Genomic DNA, 20,630 nt, shown 5'->3' with positions numbered 1-20,630 from the left:
GGGTACCGATACAGAGTCAATGTGGAGGCTATATACAGGGGGTACCGATACAGAGTCAATGTGGAGGCTATATATAGGGGGTACCGGTAACGAGTCAATGTGGAGGCTATATACAGGGGGTACCGATACAGAGTCAATGTGGAGGCTATATACAGGGGGTACCGATACAGAGTCAATGTGGAGGCTATATACAGGGGGTACCGGTACCGAGTCAGTGTGCAGGGGTACAGGTTAGTTGAGGTCATTTGTACATGTAGGTAGGGGTGAAGTGACTATGCATAGATAATAAACAGCGAGTAGCAGCAGTGTACAAAACAAATGGAGGGGGGGGTCAATGTAAATAGTCTGGTGGCCATTTTGATTAATTGTTCAGTAGTCTTAGACTCCGTGCTCCGACACCGCTTGCTGTGCGGTAGCAGAGAAAACAGTGTGACTTGGGTGACTGGAGTCTCTGACAATTTTTATGGACTTTCCTCTGACACTGCCTATTATATAGGTCCTGGATGGCAGGAAGCTTGGCCCCAGTGATGTACTGGGCCGTTCGCACTACCCTCTGTAGCGCCTTACAGTCAGATGCCGAGCAGTTGCCATACCAGATGGTGATGCAACTGGTCACAATGCTCTCGATTAGAGGTCGACCGATTATGATTTTTCAACACCGATACCGATTATTGGAGGACCAAAAAAGCCGATACCGATTTAATCGGCCGATTTTTATTTTTTATTTATTTTATTATTTTTGTAATTTTTTTTGCTATATATATATATATATATTTTTTTTTAAATATTTTATTTATTTGTAATATTGACAGTTACAACAATACTGAATGAACACTTATTTTAACTTAATATAATACATAAATACTATCAATTTAGCCTCATAAATAATGAAACATGTTCAATTTGGTTTAAATAATGCAAAAGCAAAGTGTTGGAGAAGAAAGTAAAAGTGCAATATGTGCCATGTAAAAAAAGCTAACGTTTAAGTTCCTTGCTCAGAACATGAGAACATATGAAAGCTGGTGGTTCCTTTTACATTTACATTTACATTTTAGTCATTTAGCAGACGCTCTTATCCAGAGCGACTTACAGTAGTGAATACATATATTTCATACATTTCATTTAAAAAAAAATAAAAAAATAACATGAGTCTTCAATATTCCCAGGTAAGAAGTTTTAGGTTATAGTTATTATAGTAATTATAGGACTATTTCTCTCTAAGATTTGTATTTCATATACCTTTTGACTATTGGATGTTCTTATAGGCACTTTAGTATTGCCAGTGTAACAGTATAGCTTCCGTCCCTCTCCTCGCTCCTACCTGGGCTCGAACCAGGAACACATCGACAACAGCCACCCTCGAAGCAGCGTTACCCATGTAGAGCAAGGGGAACAATTACTCCCAAGTCTCAGAGCGAGTGACGTTTGAAACGCTATTAGCCCGCACCCCGCTAACTAGCTAGCCATTTCACATCGGTTACACCAGCCTAATCTTAAAGTCATAAACAGCGCAATGCTTTAAGAATTGTGAAGACCTGCTGGCAAACGCACAAAGGTGCTGTTTGAATGAATGCTTACGAGCCTGCTGCTGCCTACCATCACTCAGTCAGACTGCTCTATCAAATATCAAATCAGACTTTATTATAACATAATAACACACAGAAATACGAGCCTTTGGTCATTAATATGGTCGAATCCGGAAACTATCATTTCGAAAACGAAACCTTTATTTCAGTGAAATACGGAACCGTTCCATATTTTATCTATCGGGTGGCTACCCTAAGTCTAAATATTCCTGTTACATTGCTCAATGTTATGTCATAATTATGTACAATTCTGGCAAATTAATTACGGCCTTTTGTTAGGAATAAATAGACTTCACACAGTTCGCAATGAGCCAGGTGACCCAAACTGCTGTATATACCCTGACTGCAATGAGCCAGGCGGCCCAAACTGCTGTATATACCCTGACTGCAATGAGCCAGGCGGCCCAAACTGCTGTATATACCCTGACTGCTTGCACAGAACGCAAGAGAAGTGACACAACGTCACTTCCCTAGTTATAAGAAATTCATGTTAGCAGGCAATATTAAATAAATATGCAGGTTTAAAAATATATACTTGTGTATTGATTTTAAAGGCATTGATGTTTATGGTTAGGTACATTGGTGCAACGACAGTGCTTTTTTTTCGCAAATGCGCTTTTGTTAAATCATCACCCGTTTGTCGAAGTAGGCTGTGATTCGATGAGAAATTAACAGGCACCGCATCGATTATATGCAACGCAGGATACGCTAGATAACTACACATGGTTGATGATATTACTAGTTTAACTAGTGATTTATGTTAAAATTTAGAGTTTTTTTATAAGATAAGTTTAATGCTAGCTAGCAACTTACCTTGACTTCTTGCTGCCCTCGCGTAACAGGTAGTCAGCCTGCCACGCAGGCTCCTCGTGGAGTGCAATGTAAGGCAGGTGGTTAGAGCGTTGGACTAGTAACCGGAAGGTTGCAAAAAACGAATCCCCGAGCTGACAAGGTAAAAATCTGTTGTTCTGCCCCTGAACAAGGCAGTTAACCCACCGTTCCTAGGCCGTCATTGAAAATAATAATGTGTTTTTAATCTGACTTGCCTAGTTAAATAAAGGTGAAGAAAAAAATATATATATAAATCGGCAAATCGGAGTCCAAAAATTCCGATTACCGATTGTTATGAAAACTTAACCTCTACTCTCGATGGTGCAGCTGTAGAACTTTTTGAGGATCTGGGGACCCATGCCAAATCTTTTCAGTCTCCTGAGGGGGAGAAGGTGTTGTCGTGCCCTCTTCACGACTGTCTTGGTGTGTTTAGACCATGATAGTTCGTTGATGTAGACACCAAGGAACTTAACTCTCGACCCGCTCCACTACAGCCCCGTCAATGTTACAGGGGGCCTGTTCGGCCTGCCTTTTCCTGTAGTCCACGATCAGCTCCTTTGTCTTGATCACGTTGAGGGAGAGGTTGTTGTCCTGGCACCACACTGCCAGGTCTCTGACCTCCTTCCTATAGGCCGTCTCATCGTTGTCGGTGATCAGGCCTACCACTGTTGTGTCATCAGCAGACTTAATTATGGTGTTGGAGTAATGTTTGGCCACACAATCGTGGGTGAACAGTGAGTAAAAGAGGGATTAAGTACACACCCCTGAGGGGTCCCAGTGTTGAGGATCAGCGTGGCAGACATGTTGCCTACCCTTACCACCTGGGGGCGGCCCGTCAGGATGTCCAGAATCCAGTTTCAGAGGGAGGTGTTTAGTCCCAGAGTCCTTAGCTTAGTGATGAACTTTGTGGGCACTATGGTGTTGAACGCTGAGCTGTAGTCGATGAACAGCATTCTCACATAGGTGTTCCTTTTGTCCAGGTGAGAAAGAGCAGTGTGGAGTGCGATTGAGATTGCGTCATCTGTTGAGGCGGTATGCGATTTGGAGTGGGTCTAGGGTATCTGGGAGGATGCTGTTGGTGTGAGCCATGACCAGCCTTTCAAAGCACTTCATGGCTACCGACGTGAGTACTACGGGGTGGTAATAATTTAGTCAGGTCACCTTCGCTTCCTTGGGTACAGGGACTATGGTGGTCTGCTTGAAACACGTAGGTATTACAGACTCGGTCAGGGAGAGGTTGAAAATGTCAGTGAAGACACTTGCCAGTTGGCCCGCGCGTTCTTTGAGTACATGTCCTGGTAATCCGTCTTGCCCCGCGGCTTTGTGAATGTTGACCTGTTTAAAGGTCTTGCTCACATCGGCTACCAAGAGCGTTATCACACAGTCATCCAGAACAGCTGGTGCTCTTGTGCATGCTTCAGTGTTGTTTTTAGCTCGACTTGTAGGCTCACGTCACTGGGCAGCTCGCGTCTGGGTTTCCTTTTGTCGTCCGTAATAGTTTTCAAGCCCTGCCACATCCAACCAGAGTCACAGCCGGTGTAATCCCGGTTGTAGCAGGATTTCTTATAAGCGTCTGGATTAGTGTCCCGCTCCTTGAAAGTGGCAGCTCTAGCCTTTAGCTCGATGCGGATGTTGCCTGTAATCCATGGCTTCTGGTTGGGATATGTACATACGGTCACTGTGGGGACGACGTCGTCGATGTACTTATTGATGAAGCCGATGACTGAGGTGGTATACTCCTCAATGCCATTGGATGAATCCTGGAACATATTCCAGTCTGTGCTAGCAAAACAGTCCTGTAGTGTAGCATCTGCGTCATCTGACCACTTCCGTATTGACCGAGTCACTGGTACTTCCTGCTTTTTGTTTTTGCTTGTAAGCAGGAGAGCGAGGGAGAGCTTTGTACGCATCTCTGTGTGTGGAGTAAAGGTGGTCTAGAGTTTTTTCCCCCTCTGGTTGCACATGTGACATGCTGGTAAATTTGGTAAAACTGATTTAAGTTTGCCTGCATTAAAGTCCCCGGCCACTAAGAGCGCCGCTTCTGGATGAGCATTTTCTTCTTTGCTTATGGCCTTTTATAGAGTTGATTGAGTGCCAGCATCGGTCTGTGGTGGTAAATAGACGGCTATGAATTATACAGATGAGAACTCTCTTGGTAGATAGTGTGGTCTACAGCTTATCATAAGGTACTCTACCTCAGGCGAGCAATACCTCAAGACTTCTTTAATATTAGACATCGCACACCAGCTGTTATTGACAAATAGAGGCACACTCCCATCCCTGGTCTTAGTAGACGCAGCTTCTCTGTTCTGCCGGTTCATGAAAAATCCCCCTGTCGTCTTTCAGCTGTGACTCGGTGAAACATAAGATATTACAGTTTTTAATGTCCTGTTGGTAGGATAATCTTAATCGTAGGTCATCAATTTTATTTTCAAATGATTGCACGTTAGCCAGTAGAACGGATGGCAGTGGGAGTTTACTGGCTCGCCTACGGATTCTCAGCCCCATCTGCGCTCCCTTTTCCTCCGTCTTTTCTTCATTCAAATGACGGGGATTTGGGCCTGTTCCCAGGAAAGCAGTATAGCCTTCTCGTCGGACTTGTTAAAGGAAAAAGCTTCTTCCAGTTCGTTGTGAGTAATCGCTTTTCTGATGTCCAGAAGTTATTTTTAGTCATAAGTGTCGGTAGCAGCAATATAATGCACAAAATAAGTAACAAGCAATGCAAAAAAAACGAACAAAATAGCACAGTTAGTTAAGAGCATGTAAATGTCAGCCATCCTCTTCGGCGCCGTCTTATCTCAATTTCAGTTTGTGAGAAAGCAAGCACTGAAAGTGTAGGGAGTCATTGTAACATCTAAATCACTGTGAAATATCTTTTCAATAACAAAAAAGATTGCTTTTACAGCTGTTTGAAGCTGGTGGACCAGTTACTTTCAGTTTTGGTTCACCCCAGGGGGTCAAAATCAAAAGTAACAGTCAGTATCTGGTGTGGCCACCAGCTGCATTAAGTACTGCAGTGCATCTCCTCTTCATGGACTGCACCAGATTTTCCAGTTCTTACTGTGAGATGTTACCCCACTCTTCCACCAAGGCACCTACAAGTTCCTGGACATTTTTGGGGGGAATGGCCCTAGCCCTCACCCTCTGATTCAACAGGTCCCAGACATTCTCAATGGGATTGAGATCCGGGCTCTTAGCTGGCCATGGCAGAACACTGACATTCCTGTCTTGCAGGAAATCACACACAGAACGAGCAGTATGGCTGGTGGCATTGTCATGCTGGAGGGTCATGTCAGGATGAGCCTGCAGGAAGGGTACCACATGAGGGAGGAGGATGTCTTCCCTGTAACGCACAGTGTTGAGATTGCCTGCAATGACAACAAGCTCAGTCCGATGATGCTGTGACACACCGCCCCAGACTATGATGGACCCTCCATCTCCAAATCGATCCCGCTCCAGAGTACAGGCCTCAGTGTAACGCTCATTCCTTTGATGATAAACGTGAATCCGACCATCACCCCTGGTGAGACGAAACCATGACTCGTCAGTGAAGAGCACTTTTTGCCAGTCCTGTCTGGTCCAGTGACGGTGGGTTTGTGCCAATAGGCAACGTTGTTGCCGGTGATGTCTGGTGAGGACCTGGCTTACAACAGGCCTACAAGCCCTCAGTCCAGCCTCTCTCAGCCTATTGCGGTCAGACTGAGCACTGATTGTGCATTCCTGGTGTAACTGTATTCCTGGTGCAGTTGTTGCCATCCTGTACCTGTCCCACAGGTGTGATGTTCAGATGTACCGATCCTGTGCAGGTGTTGTTACACGTGGTCTGCCACTGTGAAGATGATCAGCTGTCCGTCCTGTCTCCCTGTAGCGCTGTCTTAGGTGTCTCACAGTTCGGACATTGCAATTTATTGCCCTGGCCACATCTGCAGTCCTCATGCCTCCTTGCAGCATTCCTAAGGCACGTTCACACAGATGAGCAGGGACCCTGGGCATCTTTCTTTTGGTGTTTTTCAGAGTCTGTAGAAAGGCCTCTAGTGTCTTAACCTCTCTGCGAGTAAGGCTAGTTTCCTGAATTTCCGCCTGTCTGACGTGCCCAAAGTAAACTGCCTGTTACTCAGGCCCAGAAGCTAGTATATGTATAGAAAACACTCTGAAGTTTCTAAAACTGTTAAAATAATGTCTGTGAGTATAACAGAACTGATATAGCAGGCGAAAACCCGAGGAAAATCGATCCGGAAAATGTCTTTTTGGAGCTCAGAATGACTGCCAATGCAATGGTATTGAAAGATCTAATTTCCACCTCCCAGATTGCAGTTCCTATGGCTTCCACTAGATGTCAACAGTCTTTATACAAGGTGTTAGGCTTGTTTTTTTTTTTTTAAATGAAGAAGTATTTGTAGTCGTTCCAAGTTGAGTGCCAGGGCAAAAGTAGTCTTTTTGCGCATGTGAACGCGCTCTTCGTTCTTTTCCTTTGCTATTGAACGTAGTAATCTCCGTCTGAAATGTTATTGTTTATTTAGATATTAGACAACCTGAGGATTAATAAAAAACATTGTTTGACTCGTTTGGATGAACTCTGCTAGTAACTTTTTGGAATCTTTTGTATGCATGTTGAAGGACTGGATTATTGAATTCAATAGCGCCAACTAAACTGCGTTTTTTGGGATATAAAGAAGGACTTTATCGAACAAAACGACCATTCATTGTGTAGCTGGGAACCTTGGGATTGCAAACAGAGTAAGATTTTCAAAAGTAAGTGATTTTATTTTATCGCTATTTTGTGATTTTGTGTCACCTGTGCTGGTTTGAAAATGATGTTGTGGGGCGCTGTCCTCAGGCAATCGAATGCTATGCTTTCGCCGTAAAGCCTTTTTGAAATCTGACAAAGCAGTTAGATTACCAAGATTCAAAGCTATAGAATCATGTATGACACTTGCATTTTCATTCATGTTTAATATTATGATTTTGAATTTGGCGCGCTTCGATTTCACTGGATGTTGTCGAATTGTATCCCGCTTGCGGGATCTCCTCTCTAATTAACTACCGTTCCACAGGTGCATGTTCATGTAATGTTTATGGTTCATTGAACAAGCATGGGAAACAGTGTTTAAACCCTTTACAATGAATATCTGTTAAATTGTTTGGATTTTTACAAATTATCTTTGAAAGACAGGGTCCTGAAAAAGGGACGTTTATTTTTCTGCTGAGTTTATATTGACACTTTCTGAAATTATAATGCAAAAATAAAATCCTATTTGTAGAACCTTTTTAAGTGCCAAATAAAGTAACAGGGTTAACAATTTCTTCTGAAATCAGCCGTAAATCCCCTGTGTGACAGCGGGAAGGGAAGATTGCTGGTTGGCAAATAAATGCAAGCTTCACGCAAAAAAATGGTATTGTTAAATCATTTCTAGCTTGTCTATTTATGGGTAACAGGGTTGATTGCCTTATGCTAAACTCACTCAGTTTTCCACAACATAAGACCAGAAAATTTGCCTGGCTAACCAAACTCATTGCTCTGCCACGCCCACAAACGTTTCTTCCCTGCAATCAAATCAAAGTTTATTTGTCACGTGCGCCGAATACAACAGGTATTAAACCTTACACAGAAATGGTTTACTTACAAGCCCTTAACCAACAATGCAATTTTTAAGTTAAAACAATTGGTATTAGGTGAACATTTAGATAAGTAAGGAAATAAAAAAAACAACAGCAGCCATTGATGTGGTCTACTCCAATGAGTCTTCCCCAACGATTTCAACAACAAACACATTGTAAGCGTTCTGATTGGTCCAGAGCCAGAAGCCCATGGGTAAAGCAAGCCAAATGGCTGATGACCTTTGTTTTGTACAACAGCCCTCATCTAGATGTCACCACAAACGACTTGAAGGAGTGCAGAGACTGAAGTATGTCGCAAACATGGAGCAGTGGAAGAATTCAGTTTGAGTCGTCGGGCATCCAGAAAACCAGCTCGCCTGCTTTTACACTATAATTTCACTGTTAGATGTTCAATGTTTATTTAAAAAAAAAATATATATATATATTTAAAAAGGAATAACTGGATTAAAACGAGAGTTCATTTCACGTAACAGAGTTGACCTTAAAATGAGGGACACTATAATGAATCACTAATCACATTAAAATAAATCTTCAGAAATTACTTTGTCAAAGCAACAAAATAACTAGGGCTTTACAATGATGGTGAAAACTTGGAGAAATGTTGAAGTTAAGTGGGCTAGAATCTTCTTAGAAGTCACACAGGGACATGTCAAAATGCTGGATTTTTTTAATTCTCCATGTGGTCTATATCAAAGGACACTTCATTTAACAGGCTTTTAAAAAAACAATATTTCTGTCTATAATTTCTACTTAATATATCAAAGGAACGCACGCAAAAGTTACTCTTTGTGGAAAGACCCTAAAGCTGAATGTGTGTGTTTTGTAATACCCGTCTTTATTCTGAATGTGTTAGTACTTTGTATCCTTTAAAAAACAAACTGTGACACTCTATAACACAGCCATACAACTAGGTATTTAAATAGCTATAAGGTTTTCGAGAGTTTTAAAATGTGCAATTTGGATTTAACAATCTAAGTAATACATTATTTAGATTGGTTTTATGGATTGGTTTTATTTTAAACACTAGCTGCCTACCATTATAGAGCATAGACCTAGATATTGTATTTGCTGTGACCTTTTTCAGTCTGGTATTATTCACAAACTTTTATTAGATTCGCAACGAGCCCCGTTTCTTTTGTCTGTCTGCTGAACCCCTCGCGCTCCTCTGTTCCGTTCGCCATGCGGTCGCGCGCACGCGGTCGGTAAAATCCGGGACCGTGTTCGACTCCTTTTGAAATTACATCCTTCCTTCCTTCCTTCCTCCTCCGCTCTTCACCTTGAGGTTATAATTGATTTGACAACGTTTTGAAAAGTAAAAACCAATCTAGCGGGATGACATAGTCTCACATATCTAATCCTGTGGTCGCCACAAGGAAGGACAGAAGGATGTTGATCGTTGCATCGGGATCACGGCCCAGTTCCGCTGAAACGGAAAGAGGATTCGCGCTGCCGCGTGCCCGCGCCCGCCCCAGCAGGCACCACGGATTGTTGACAAAGACTCCGCGAGACGGATGAGAGAGCCCGAGCTTTGGGTTTTTAAGCCACCGGAGGACTACGGTTGAAGACACCGTCGGTTTATTTTTTACGGAGAACGAGGAAAGGAGCGCGAGCGTCTTGAAAATCGACCGTGAGTCACAATTAATCGTTTTGTGTGTTTCAATTCCGTTCAATCAGCCCAGGCAGCTAGCTAGCTACCTCCATCGGGTCATTTCATTCCTCCCCTCCCCGTGTGATCCGTTATCATATGCTGCTCATTTCTACCAGTTAACCCGCGAGACTTGCCCGGTTATAATAGCTTTCCGTCTTTCTTTGTGTCTTGTCTCTGTCTCCCCCCTCCTTCAACCTGAAGGTGTGGCCGGCTCGAGGCGATTCGGTAATACTGTCTTTGCTTTAAACAGTTGTCGGACTGGCGCGTGAAGAACCCCCCCCCGGCGAACTACATGCACCTTTACATACCGACACCGGCAGAATGATCACAGTGGGCCGGGATGGGTCGGTGTGATTAACGGCAGTCTCAAGGAGTCTTCCATACCTAGAAGAACCAGGAGGACCGGGTCCAGGCGTGGTTTGGCCGGGCATGGTGTGATCTGAGTCGGGCAGCCAGTCTGGGTCTGACCGGTGACCACCCGTCCTTTCCCCGGAGCCTGCGTGGCCCCAAGCCGCGTCCAGAGCCCTCCAAGATGGGGAAGTGTGACGGGAGAGTTACGCTGGTGGCGATATGTTCACTGCAGCTGGTGAGTGTTTGGTTGCAGTGATGTGTGAATGGGAAAAGGTGTGTGTGTGTGATGCTTATCCACAATAACCACTCTGTCCCGGTTCCCATCCCTCTCCCGGTTCCCATCCCTCTCCCGGTCCCCATCCCTCTCCCGGTCCCCATCCCTCTCCCGGTTCCCATCCCTCTCCCGGTTCCCATCCCTCTCCCGGTTCCCATCCCTCTCCCGGTTCCCATCCCTCTCCCGGTTCCCATCCCTCTCCCGGTCTCCCGGTTCCCATCCCTCTCCCGGTCTCCCGGTTCCCATCCCTCTCCCGGTCTCCCGGTCCCCATCCCTCTCCCGGTTCCCATCCCTCTCCCGGTTCCCATCCCTCTCCCGGTCTCCCGGTTCCCATCCCTCTCCCGGTCTCCCGGTTCCCATCCCTCTCCCGGTCTCCCGGTCCCCATCCCTCTCCCGGTTCCCATCCCTCTCCCGGTTCCCATCCCTCTCCCGGTCTCCCGGTTCCCATCCCTCTCCCGGTCCCCATCCCTCTCCCGGTCCCCATCCCTCTCCCGGTCCCCATCCCTCTCCCGGTCCCCATCCCGGTCCCCATCCCTCTCCCGGTCTCCCGGTCCCCATCCCTCTCCCGGTTCCCATCCCTCTCCCGGTTCCCATCCCTCTCCCGGTCCCCATCCCTCTCCCGGTCCCCATCCCTCTCCCGGTCACTGAATCTAAGAGAGCGAGAAAGATGGTCTGACTGAAAAACGTTTGAACTATTGACAGTGTGTCACATTATTGGCAACCACAGGACAAGTGTGTGGTGATCACTGTATTCTGGGAACCAATGCTTTGAAAGTAACAGCAGGAAAACAAGAGAGCTCTCTTCCTCTCATCTACTTCCTGCTCTTCCTCATCTACATCCTGCTCTTCCTCATCTACTTCCTGCTCTTCCTCATCTACATCCTGCTCTTCCTCTCATCTACATCCTGCTCTTCCTCTCATCTACTTCCTGCTCTTCCTCATCTACATCCTGCTCTTCCTCTCATCTACTTCCTGCTCTTCCTCATCTACTTCCTGCTCTTCCTCATCTACATCCTGCTCTTCCTCTCATCTACATCCTGCTCTTCCTCATCTACATCCTGCTCTTCCTCATCTACATCCTGCTCTTCCTCATCTACATCCTGCTCTTCCTCATCTACTTCCTGCTCTTCCTCTCATCTACATCCTGCTCTTCCTCATCTACTTCCTGCTCTTCCTCATCTACTTCCTGCTCTTCCTCTCATCTACATCCTGCTCTTCCTCTCATCTACATCCTGCTCTTCCTCTCATCTACATCCTGCTCTTCCTCTCATCTACATCCTGCTCTTCCTCTCATCTACATCCTGCTCTTCCTCTCATCTACATCCTGCTCTTCCTCTCATCTACATCCTGCTCTTCCTCTCATCTACTTCCTGCTCTTCCTCTCATCTACTTCCTGCTCTTCCTCATCTACATCCTGCTCTTCCTCATCTACTTCCTGCTCTTCCTCTCATCTACTTCCTGCTCTTCCTCATCTACTTCCTGCTCTGTGTGTGTGTGTGTGTGTGTGTGTGTGTGTGTTTATAGTGTGTGTGTGTGTGTGTGTGTGTTTATAGTGTGTGTGTGTGTGTGTGTGTGTGCGTGTGTGTGTGTGTGTGTGTTTGTGATATATTGTGTGACAGTGGGTACAGCTTATTTTCAGTAGTTTGGGGAGTTTGTGTGTTGGGGGGTAGGTCCCTCGGCGGGTGCTCCTTGCAGTTTCCATGGAAACAACTGCAGCCTACTGTGTGTGTGTGTGTGTGTGTGAGAGAGAGAGAGAGAGAGAGAGACAGTTGTTTCTTTGTGTGTCCCTGTGCATATCCCAGAGAGGGAGTGTTTGAATTTGCAACAATGTAATACCATAACGATCCCCTAGATGTATCTTGTGATATACGCGTGTGTGTGTGTGTGTGTGTATATATAGATGGCAGCGCTCCAGAGACAGGTGTTTGACTTCCTGGGTTACCAGTGGGCTCCTATCCTGGCCAACTTCCTCCATATCATGGCCGTCATACTGGGGATCTTTGGAACCGTGCAGTTCAGATCCCGCTACCTCATATTGGTGAGACACACACACACACACAGACAGACACACATACATACACACACACACACATACATACACACAGACACACAGACACACACACATACATACATACACTAGAGGTCGACCGATTATGATTTTTCAACGGCGATACCGATTATTGGAGGACCCAAAAAGCCCATACTGATTAATCAGATGATTTTTCTATATAGATATATATTTAAATGACAATTACAACAGTACTGAAGGAACAATTAACACTTTTTTAAAAATTTTAACTTAATACATAAATAAAATCAATTTAGTCTCAAATAAATAATGAAACATGTTCAATTTGGTTTAAATAATGTTAAAACAAAGTGTTGGAGAAGAAAGTAAAAGTGCAATATGTGCCATGTAAGAAAGCTAACGTTTAAGTTCCTTGCTCAGAACATGAGAACATATGAAAGCTGGTGGTTCCTTTTAACATGAGTCTTCAACATTCCCAGGTAAGAAGTTTTAGGTTGTAGTTATTATAGGAATTATAGGACTATTTCTCTCTATACCATTTGTATTTCATATACCTTTGACTATTGGATGTTCTTATAGACACTTTAGTATTGCCAGTCTAATCTTGGGAGTTGATAGGCTTGAAGGCATAAACAGCGCTGTGCATCCCAGCATTGCTAAGAGCTGCTGTTTGAATGAATGCTTACGAGCCTGCTGCTGCCTACCACCGCTCAGACTGCTATATCAAATATCAATTCATATACTTAATATAATAAACACACAGAAATACGAGGCTTTTGTCATTAATATGGTCAAATCCGGAAACAAAACGTTTATTCTTTCAGTAAAATACGGAACCGTTCTGTATTTTATCGAGCGGGTGGCATCCATAAGTCTAAATATTGCTGTTACATTACACAACCTTCAATGTTATGTCATAATTATGTAAAATTCTGGCAAATTAATTACGGTCTTTGTTAGGAAGAAATGGTCTTCACACAGTTCGCAACGAGCCAGTCGGCCCAAACTGCTGCATATACCCTGATGCAATTTCCCTAGTTAATATTGCCTGCTAACATGAATTTTTTTAACTACATTTTTTATTTAATTTATTTTACCTTTATTTAACTAGGCAAGTCGGTTAAGAACAAATTCTTATTTTCAATGACGGCCTACTGGGGAACAGTGGGTTAACTGCCTTGTTCAGGGGCAGAATGACAGATTTTTACCTTGTCAGGTTGGGGATTCGATCTAGCAACCTTCCGGTGACTGGCCCTACACTCTAACCACTAGGCTACCTGCCACCCCTACATATGCAGGTTTTAAAAAATATACCTGTGTATTGATTTTAAGAAAGGCATTGATGTTTATGGTTGGGTACGTTATTGCAACGATTGTGCTTTTTTTCTTGAATGCGCTTTTGTTAAATCATCAAGTTGAAGTAGGCTGTGATTCGATGATAAATTAACAGGCACCGCATCGATTATATGCTACGTAGGACAAGCTGGATAACTACACATGGTTGATGACATTACTAGTTTAACTAGTGATTATGTGAAGATTGTTTTTTTTTTTTTTATAAGATAAGTTTAATGCTAGCTAGCAACTTACCTTGGCTCCTTACTGCACTCGCCTAACAGGTGGTCAGCCTGCCACGCAGTCTCCTCGTGGAGTGCAATGTAATCGGCCATAATCGGCGTCCAAAAAGGCATATTACCGATTTGTTATGAAAACTTGAAATCGGCCGTAATTAATCGGCCATGCCGATTAATCGGTCGACATCTAATACACACACCCTAACCCCTCTTTGTCTCTGTGTATATCAGTATGCGGTGTGGTTAGTGCTGTGGGTGGGATGGAACTCCTTCATCATCTGTTTCTACCTTGAGGTGGGACACTTGTCTCAGGTAAGAGAGGTGTGTGTGTGTGTGTGTGTTTGTGTTTATCATGTATTTGTGTTTATAACGTGTTTAAAATTGTAATTGTCACATGTGCCGATTACTGTAGACCTGAAATATTTACTTACAAGCACTTAACCAACAATGCAGTTTTAAGAAGAAAAAGTGTTAAAGTATTTACTAAAATAAACTGGGAAAAAAAAAAATAATAACAATAATAGAAAAATAATTAAGGAGCAACAAAAAAATTACAGGTTACGGAGGGTACAGAGGTTACGAAGGGTAATGGGTAGCCATTTGGTTAGCTATTCAGGAGTCTTATGACTTGGGGGTAGAAGCTCTTCAGAAGCCTTTTGGACCTAGACTTGGGCCCCTGTACCGTTTGCTGTAAGGTAGCAGAGAGAACAGTCTATGACTAGGGTGGCTGGAGTCTTTGGCGATTTTTAGGGCGTTCTTATGACTTGCACTAACATCTGTAGTGCCTTGAGGCCGAGCAGTTGCCATACCAGGCGGTGATGCAACCAGTCAGGATGCTCTCGATGGTGCAGCTGTAGAACTTTTTTAGGATCTGAGGAGCCACGCCAAATGTTTTCAGTCTCCTGAGGGGGAATAGGTTTTGTCGTGCCCTCTTCACGACTGTCTTAGTGTGTTTGGACCATGATAGTTTGTTGCTGATGTGGACACAGAGGAACTTGAAGCTCTCAACCTGCTCCACTACAGCCCCGCCGATGAGAATGGGGGCGTGCTCGGAACCTCTCTTTCCTGTTGTCCACAATCATCTCCTTTTGTCTTGATCACGTTGAGGGAGAGGTTGTTATCCTGGCACCACACTGCCAGGTCTCTGACCTCCTCCCTATAGGCTGTCTCATCGTTGTCGGTGATCAGGCCTACCACTGTTGTCGGCAAACTTAATGATGGTTTTGGAGTCATGCTTGACCATGCAGTCATGGGTGAACAGGGAGTACAGGAGGGGACTGAGCACACACTCCTGAGGGGCCCCCGTGTTGAGGATCAGCATGGCAGATGTTGTTACCTACCCTTACCACTTGGGGGGCTGCCAGTCAGGAAGTCCAGGATCCCGTTGCAGAGGGAGGTGTTTAGTCCCAGGGGCCCTTAGTTTAGTGACGAGCACTTCATGGCTACAGACGTGAGTGCTACGGGTCTGTAGTCATTTAGGCAGGTTACTTTAGTGTTCGTAGGCACAGGGACTATGGTGGTCTGCTTGAAACATGTTGGTATTACAGACTCAGACAGGGACAAGATGAAAATGTCAGTGAAGTCTCTTGCCAGTTGGTTAGCGCATACTCAGAGTACACGTCCTGGTAATCTGTCTGAATGTTGACCTGTTTTTAAAGGTCTTACACACTTGCCTTCGAAGCGAGCATAGAAGTTATTTAGCTCGTCTGGTCGTGTCACTGGGCAGCTCTCGGCTGTGCTTCCCTTTTTGTAGTCTGATTTACAACATGTTTATCATGTGTGTTTATGTATTGATGTGTTTATAACATTTGTGTGTTCATAATATGTTTTTTTCTAATTTGTGTGTTTGTGTGTGTAGGACAGGGACTTCCTGATGACGTTCAACACATCGCTGCATCGGTCCTGGTGGATGGAGCACGGCCCTGGTTGCCTAGTAACACCGGTGTTGGACTCCCGCATCGCCCCTGACGACCACCATGTCATCACCGTCTCCGGCTGTCTCCTTGACTACCAGTACATTGAGGTGCTGAGTGCCGCGCTACAGGTCCTACTGGCTGTAAGTAACACACACACACCAGGGTTTCCCTTAGGAAAATGTGGCACCAGCGACGTTTTAATTTACAGGACACTTTGAGAAATTTACCGTACCCATATAGCGTCCACCCACAATGCTTAGAATGACAGAAATTACATTTTGATTTATTGTAATTTATCTTAACAAAACAATGACGTGCTTCCTTCTTAACGAATTCCGATGCGCACTTTGAAGTTGTTTAGAATAACTGTCCACGTTTATTCTTCCTCAGCCAACAAGACGAGTAAAGAAATAGCCTATTCCAAACAGAGTCTGGGACAGTTGTGGGACGATGCATCCCAAATTCATACATCCAGTACATCAAAATACCTTTAATAAAGCATTGAGGCTGATGCAACTGATCAGAATGTTTGACTTAACATTTTTATAAACTTATTTCTTCACATTATAGCGCCGTAGCAATGCACACGAGGCAGTAGGCTACGTCCGAATGTCAAAAGCACACTGCACATGCGAGCGGGTTTCATGTGACGGAGATTAAAATATCTGTTGTAAATTTAAACAACTAGCATGGGTCGCTAATAGGACTAGGATTGTGCCTTTGGCTACCGGACAGCGAAAGGAAGTTGATTTGATAACCAATAGAACGTAAGAGAAATAGACTATTTGTTTCAACGGCACATGGAATCCTCTACGTTTAAAAGGAAAGGATTTTGGCTCGGCTACTTTGAAACAAGGTAAGACATGGCTCATGTGAAGTAAAACATTCAGGTTTCACACAATTAAATATTTGATTTCAATCTGCATAGTGCCCCCAGCTCACATTGCAAAGTGTTGTGTGATGCGCTAAAGCCTGCCTACCATTGCCTAAGCACTTGAATGGCGCATGGGAACCACGTTTAAATCACTAGTTGAGAAATATAAAATAGTACCTCTTTTTAATCGTAGCCATCAAACTTTTATTTTCATGCGACTGCATTTAGAATTGTTGTGCAGTTATTAACCTAAAGACTTTATTTATTTTATAAGGATGACCGGTCAAATGTATTTCCATCAATGAACAGGTTAAAAAGCATTACTTTGCAATGGGATTTTTTTTTTTTTTTAATTCTCCCAGCTGTCCGGTGCCAATGTTATTTATCAGCTTTTCATATATATTTTTTTTTATTGGCCTGAAGCTGGCTATTATCGACTAACAGAAACCCTGACACATACATGCATGCATACATACATACATACATACACACACACACACATACATGCATGCATACATACACACACATACATGATACTAACCTTAACCTCTCTGTCTCTCCCTTAGCTCTTTGGCTTTGTGTATGCCTGCTATTTGAGCAAAGTCTTCCAGGATGACGAGGATAGCTGTGAGTGTTTTGCATCTGTCTGAGTGATCCATTTATCTCTTTATTCTATCTCAGTGTTCCGTCTGTCCGTCTGGGTGTTGCGTCTGGGTGTTGCGTCTGGGTGTTGCGTCTGGGTGTTGCGTCTGTCTGTCTGTCTGTCTGGGTGTTGCGTCTGTCTGTCTGTCTGGGTGTTGCGTCTGTCTGTCTGTCTGGGTGTTGCGTCTGTCTGTCTGTCTGGGTGTTGCGTCTGTCTGTCTGTCTGGGTGTTGCGTCTGTCTGTCTGTCTGTCTGGGTGTTGCGTCTGTCTGTCTGTCTGTCTGTCTGGGTGTTGCGTCTGTCTGTCTGTCTGTCTGTCTGGGTGTTGCGTCTGTCTGTCTGTCTGTCTGGGTGTTGCGTCTGTCTGTCTGTCTGTCTGGGTGTTGCGTCTGTCTGTCTGTCTGTCTGTCTGGGTGTTGCGTCTGTCTGTCTGTCTGTCTGTCTGGGTGTTGCGTCTGTCTGTCTGTCTGTCTGGGTGTTGCGTCTGTCTGTCTGTCTGGGTGTTGCGTCTGTCTGTCTGTCTGTCTGGGTGTTGCGTCTGTCTGTCTGTCTGTCTGTCTGGGTGTTGCGTCTGTCTGTCTGTCTGTCTGTCTGGGTGTTGCGTCTGTCTGTCTGTCTGTCTGGGTGTTGCGTCTGTCTGTCTGTCTGTCTGGGTGTTGCGTCTGTCTGTCTGTCTGTCTGTCTGGGTGTTGCGTCTGTCTGTCTGTCTGTCTGTCTGGGTGTTGCGTCTGTCTGTCTGTCTGTCTGTCTGGGTGTTGCGTCTGTCTGTCTGTCTGTCTGGGTGTTGCGTCTGTCTGTCTGTCTGTCTGGGTGTTGCGTCTGTCCGTCTGTCTGGGTGTCGCGTCTGTCTGTCTGTCTGGGTGTCGCGTCTGTCTGTCTGTCTGTCTGTCTGTCTGTCTGTCGCGTCTGTCTGTCTGTCGCGTCTGTCTGGGTGTTGCGTCTGTCTGGGTGTTGCGTCTGTCTGGGTGTTGTGTCTGTCTGGGTGTTCTGCCTGCCTCTGATCTCTTTCTCTCTCTCAGTTGATTTCATTGGTGGCTTTGAATCCTATGGTTACCAGCCTCCTCAGAAGACCTCCCACCTCCAACTGCAGCCCCTCTACACGTAGGTAACCTCTAACGTTTCAACCTTAACCTCAGTGACCCCTTACCCTAGACCTTCCATTCGCAGCGGTTCAGAACAGTTAGTGCACATTATTATGACATTTTGTGACGTTTTTGTTGTAATTGGTCTTCAGCAAAGGTTTTTTCGGCTGTTCGTGCACACAAGCCGAAGTCTCCGCCCCTTTGTTGTGATTGGTCAACAGTAGGGATTCTTAAATAAAGTGTTTGTTGTCATTCAACAAATGACATTGTTTTCATGCACATTTTTACCTTGAGAAATACTGCACCAAACATCTTAGTTAGATGTAAAATTGCGCAACTAAGATCTCCTTGACAAAAACGTAAAAATGTATGACAGATTTATTGAGTTCGATTAATTCAGACTATTTTCAGGAAGTGTGTACTGGCTACGGCGTCTCACGATGGACAAACGTTTTTCAAGCGAAGGTCTTTTAAGGGATTATGCGAGCACTCGTTTAGCCAAGTTCGGCGGAAGGCTTTAACAAAATATATATTATTTATTGTGTGACCTACTTTCTATTTGAACTGTATGATATCTCTGTCTCTCATCTCTGTCTCTCTCTCAGGGCCGGGTAGGGGAAGGGGGCGCCCCCATCAGACCACACCTCAGCCTTGAAGCTGAGACGTCTTGGGAACAGAGCACTCACTCTGCGTGTCACAGTACAACTGAAAGATGGACTCACCTGTGTGTGTATGTGTGTGGTAATCGAGGGTAAACTGACTGATACCCCTGAGGTGAATGTACAGAGGACAAGGTGGAACCAGCCATTCTATGGGGGGGGGGGGGGGCACTGGGCGTGGTCACTTGTTAATGGACACGGAGGATATTGAGAGGACACTGCACCTGCTGGCTCTTTGCACTCCTAGGACCCTGTGTGTGTGTGTAGTTCTAAAGGACTAGCTGAATGACCTCTGAACTATTGTGGGAGGGGCCTCCAAAGTCACATGTTGTCATTTTAGAATGTGAGGTCATAATAGAACAATCGTACCCCCCAATCCCAAGCTTGTCCCTAATTCTGTTGTGACAAGGTGACCCTGTGTACTCACAATCACAGCAAAAAAAAGCAGAAGCGGTTTAGTCGCGTTTGTGTGTACACTGGGTTAAGTGATCTGTTATGGACCAGTTTTAAGGATTGGGCTTTAGTGTCTCTGGGGAAAGTTGTGGGGATTCTGTGCATGTAAATATCCGGCTGATTGGTTGTTGCTTTGTTTTTGGGGGTGGTGAGGAGGGTTTGCGTAGCCACGCCCCATTTACGTTTCTTCTCTCACCTTTTTCACGACCAAGAATGGTCCTTGATGACTTTAGAAATGCTTCCTCCCTCCTCCCTCACACCTTACTACCATTTCTTCCTTTTGTTATTCCTCCCCCCCTCTACGCTTCATTCACTCCTTTCTTCTGTAAAGAATTCACTGGTCTGACCTGATGATATTAATGTAAGGAATACAAGGACACTGATTTATTTCACCACCATACAATAGGTCATTGTGCATTTCCAGGTCAGAAATGCCTGGCGGAGGACAGAGAAGGAGGGAAACTGTATTTCTGAAGTGGTTTCCTGGGTAAGACCTGTGTGTTTAGGAGACATTGGGAAGGGGGTTGGGGAAATAAATAAACTGTTTTTAAATTAAATCAGCCCTATGTTTTCTGCACACACACACCTTTGGACAAATTGATGTAAGTATGAATTTAGCCTTGCATTGCATATAGTCATTTCTAGTGACAGTGACAGACTGATAAATTATTTCTGTTCATTGAAGTTGAGTAATTTAGCAGACGTTCATATCCAGAGCAACTTACAGGACCGATTGGGGTTAAGTGCCTTGCTCAAGGGCACATTTTTCACCTAGTCGGTTCGGGGATTCACACTAGCGACCTTTTCAGTTGGTGGCCCAATGCTCTTTACTGTGACCCAACCCCTCTTAACCGTTAGGTTACCTGCTGCTACCGCCCTTCCCTTTTCACACTGGCTGTTAGTTGGTACACAATGCACCGGTCTCATAAAAAAATGTTTGTTGGTTACTGTACCATCAAATGAATTTTGCTCTGCCCGGAGTACCCCCTCGTGTGCGTTTGATCATCCAGATCTAGCCTCATGAACGCCCTATGGCCCTCTGTGCTCAGCAGTCAGCCTGTTGCCATGGCTGCGGCTGGACCCTATTACCAT

General features: G+C 44.7%; 1 protein-coding gene across 3 annotated transcripts; it reads left to right on the top strand.

Annotated features, from left to right (window-relative positions):
- Positions 1 to 9,489: 9,489 nt before the first annotated feature.
- On the top strand, positions 9,490 to 20,095 carry LOC115175343 (sodium/potassium-transporting ATPase subunit beta-1-interacting protein 1). Of its 3 annotated transcripts, none has more exons than XM_029734553.1 (8): positions 9,490 to 9,663; positions 9,935 to 10,270; positions 12,210 to 12,347; positions 14,144 to 14,233; positions 15,771 to 15,968; positions 17,269 to 17,329; positions 18,364 to 18,445; positions 19,032 to 20,095. In XM_029734553.1, the coding sequence occupies exons 2-8, from the start codon at positions 10,217 to 10,219 to the stop codon at positions 19,039 to 19,041; spliced, it is 633 nt and encodes a 210-aa protein (XP_029590413.1). In that variant the 5' UTR covers positions 9,490 to 9,663; positions 9,935 to 10,216; the 3' UTR covers positions 19,042 to 20,095. The 3 variants fall into 3 exon arrangements, with proteins under 3 accessions (XP_029590413.1, XP_029590414.1, XP_029590415.1); XM_029734554.1 differs by having other exon boundaries at positions 18,364 to 18,449; XM_029734555.1 differs by having other exon boundaries at positions 9,492 to 9,663; positions 14,144 to 14,224.
- Positions 20,096 to 20,630: the final 535 nt, after the last annotated feature.

This window comes from Salmo trutta, chromosome 36, assembly GCF_901001165.1.
Source record: "Salmo trutta chromosome 36, fSalTru1.1, whole genome shotgun sequence".
In the NCBI taxonomy this organism is placed as follows: Eukaryota; Metazoa; Chordata; class Actinopteri; order Salmoniformes; family Salmonidae; genus Salmo; species Salmo trutta.
Note: the sequence above shows the minus strand (reverse complement) of the source record. Positions and strands in the feature narration are given on the sequence as shown.

Excerpts from the sequence above, each read along its gene's own strand:
- LOC115175343 (XM_029734553.1), top strand. The coding sequence starts at position 10,217 with ATGGGGAAGTGTGACGGGAGAGTTACGCTGGTGGCGATATGTTCACTG. Across the intron at positions 12,348-14,143 it reads GATCCCGCTACCTCATATTG|TATGCGGTGTGGTTAGTGCT; the intron begins GTGAGACACACA and ends TGTGTATATCAG. Across the intron at positions 17,330-18,363 it reads CCAGGATGACGAGGATAGCT|TTGATTTCATTGGTGGCTTT; the intron begins GTGAGTGTTTTG and ends TCTCTCTCTCAG.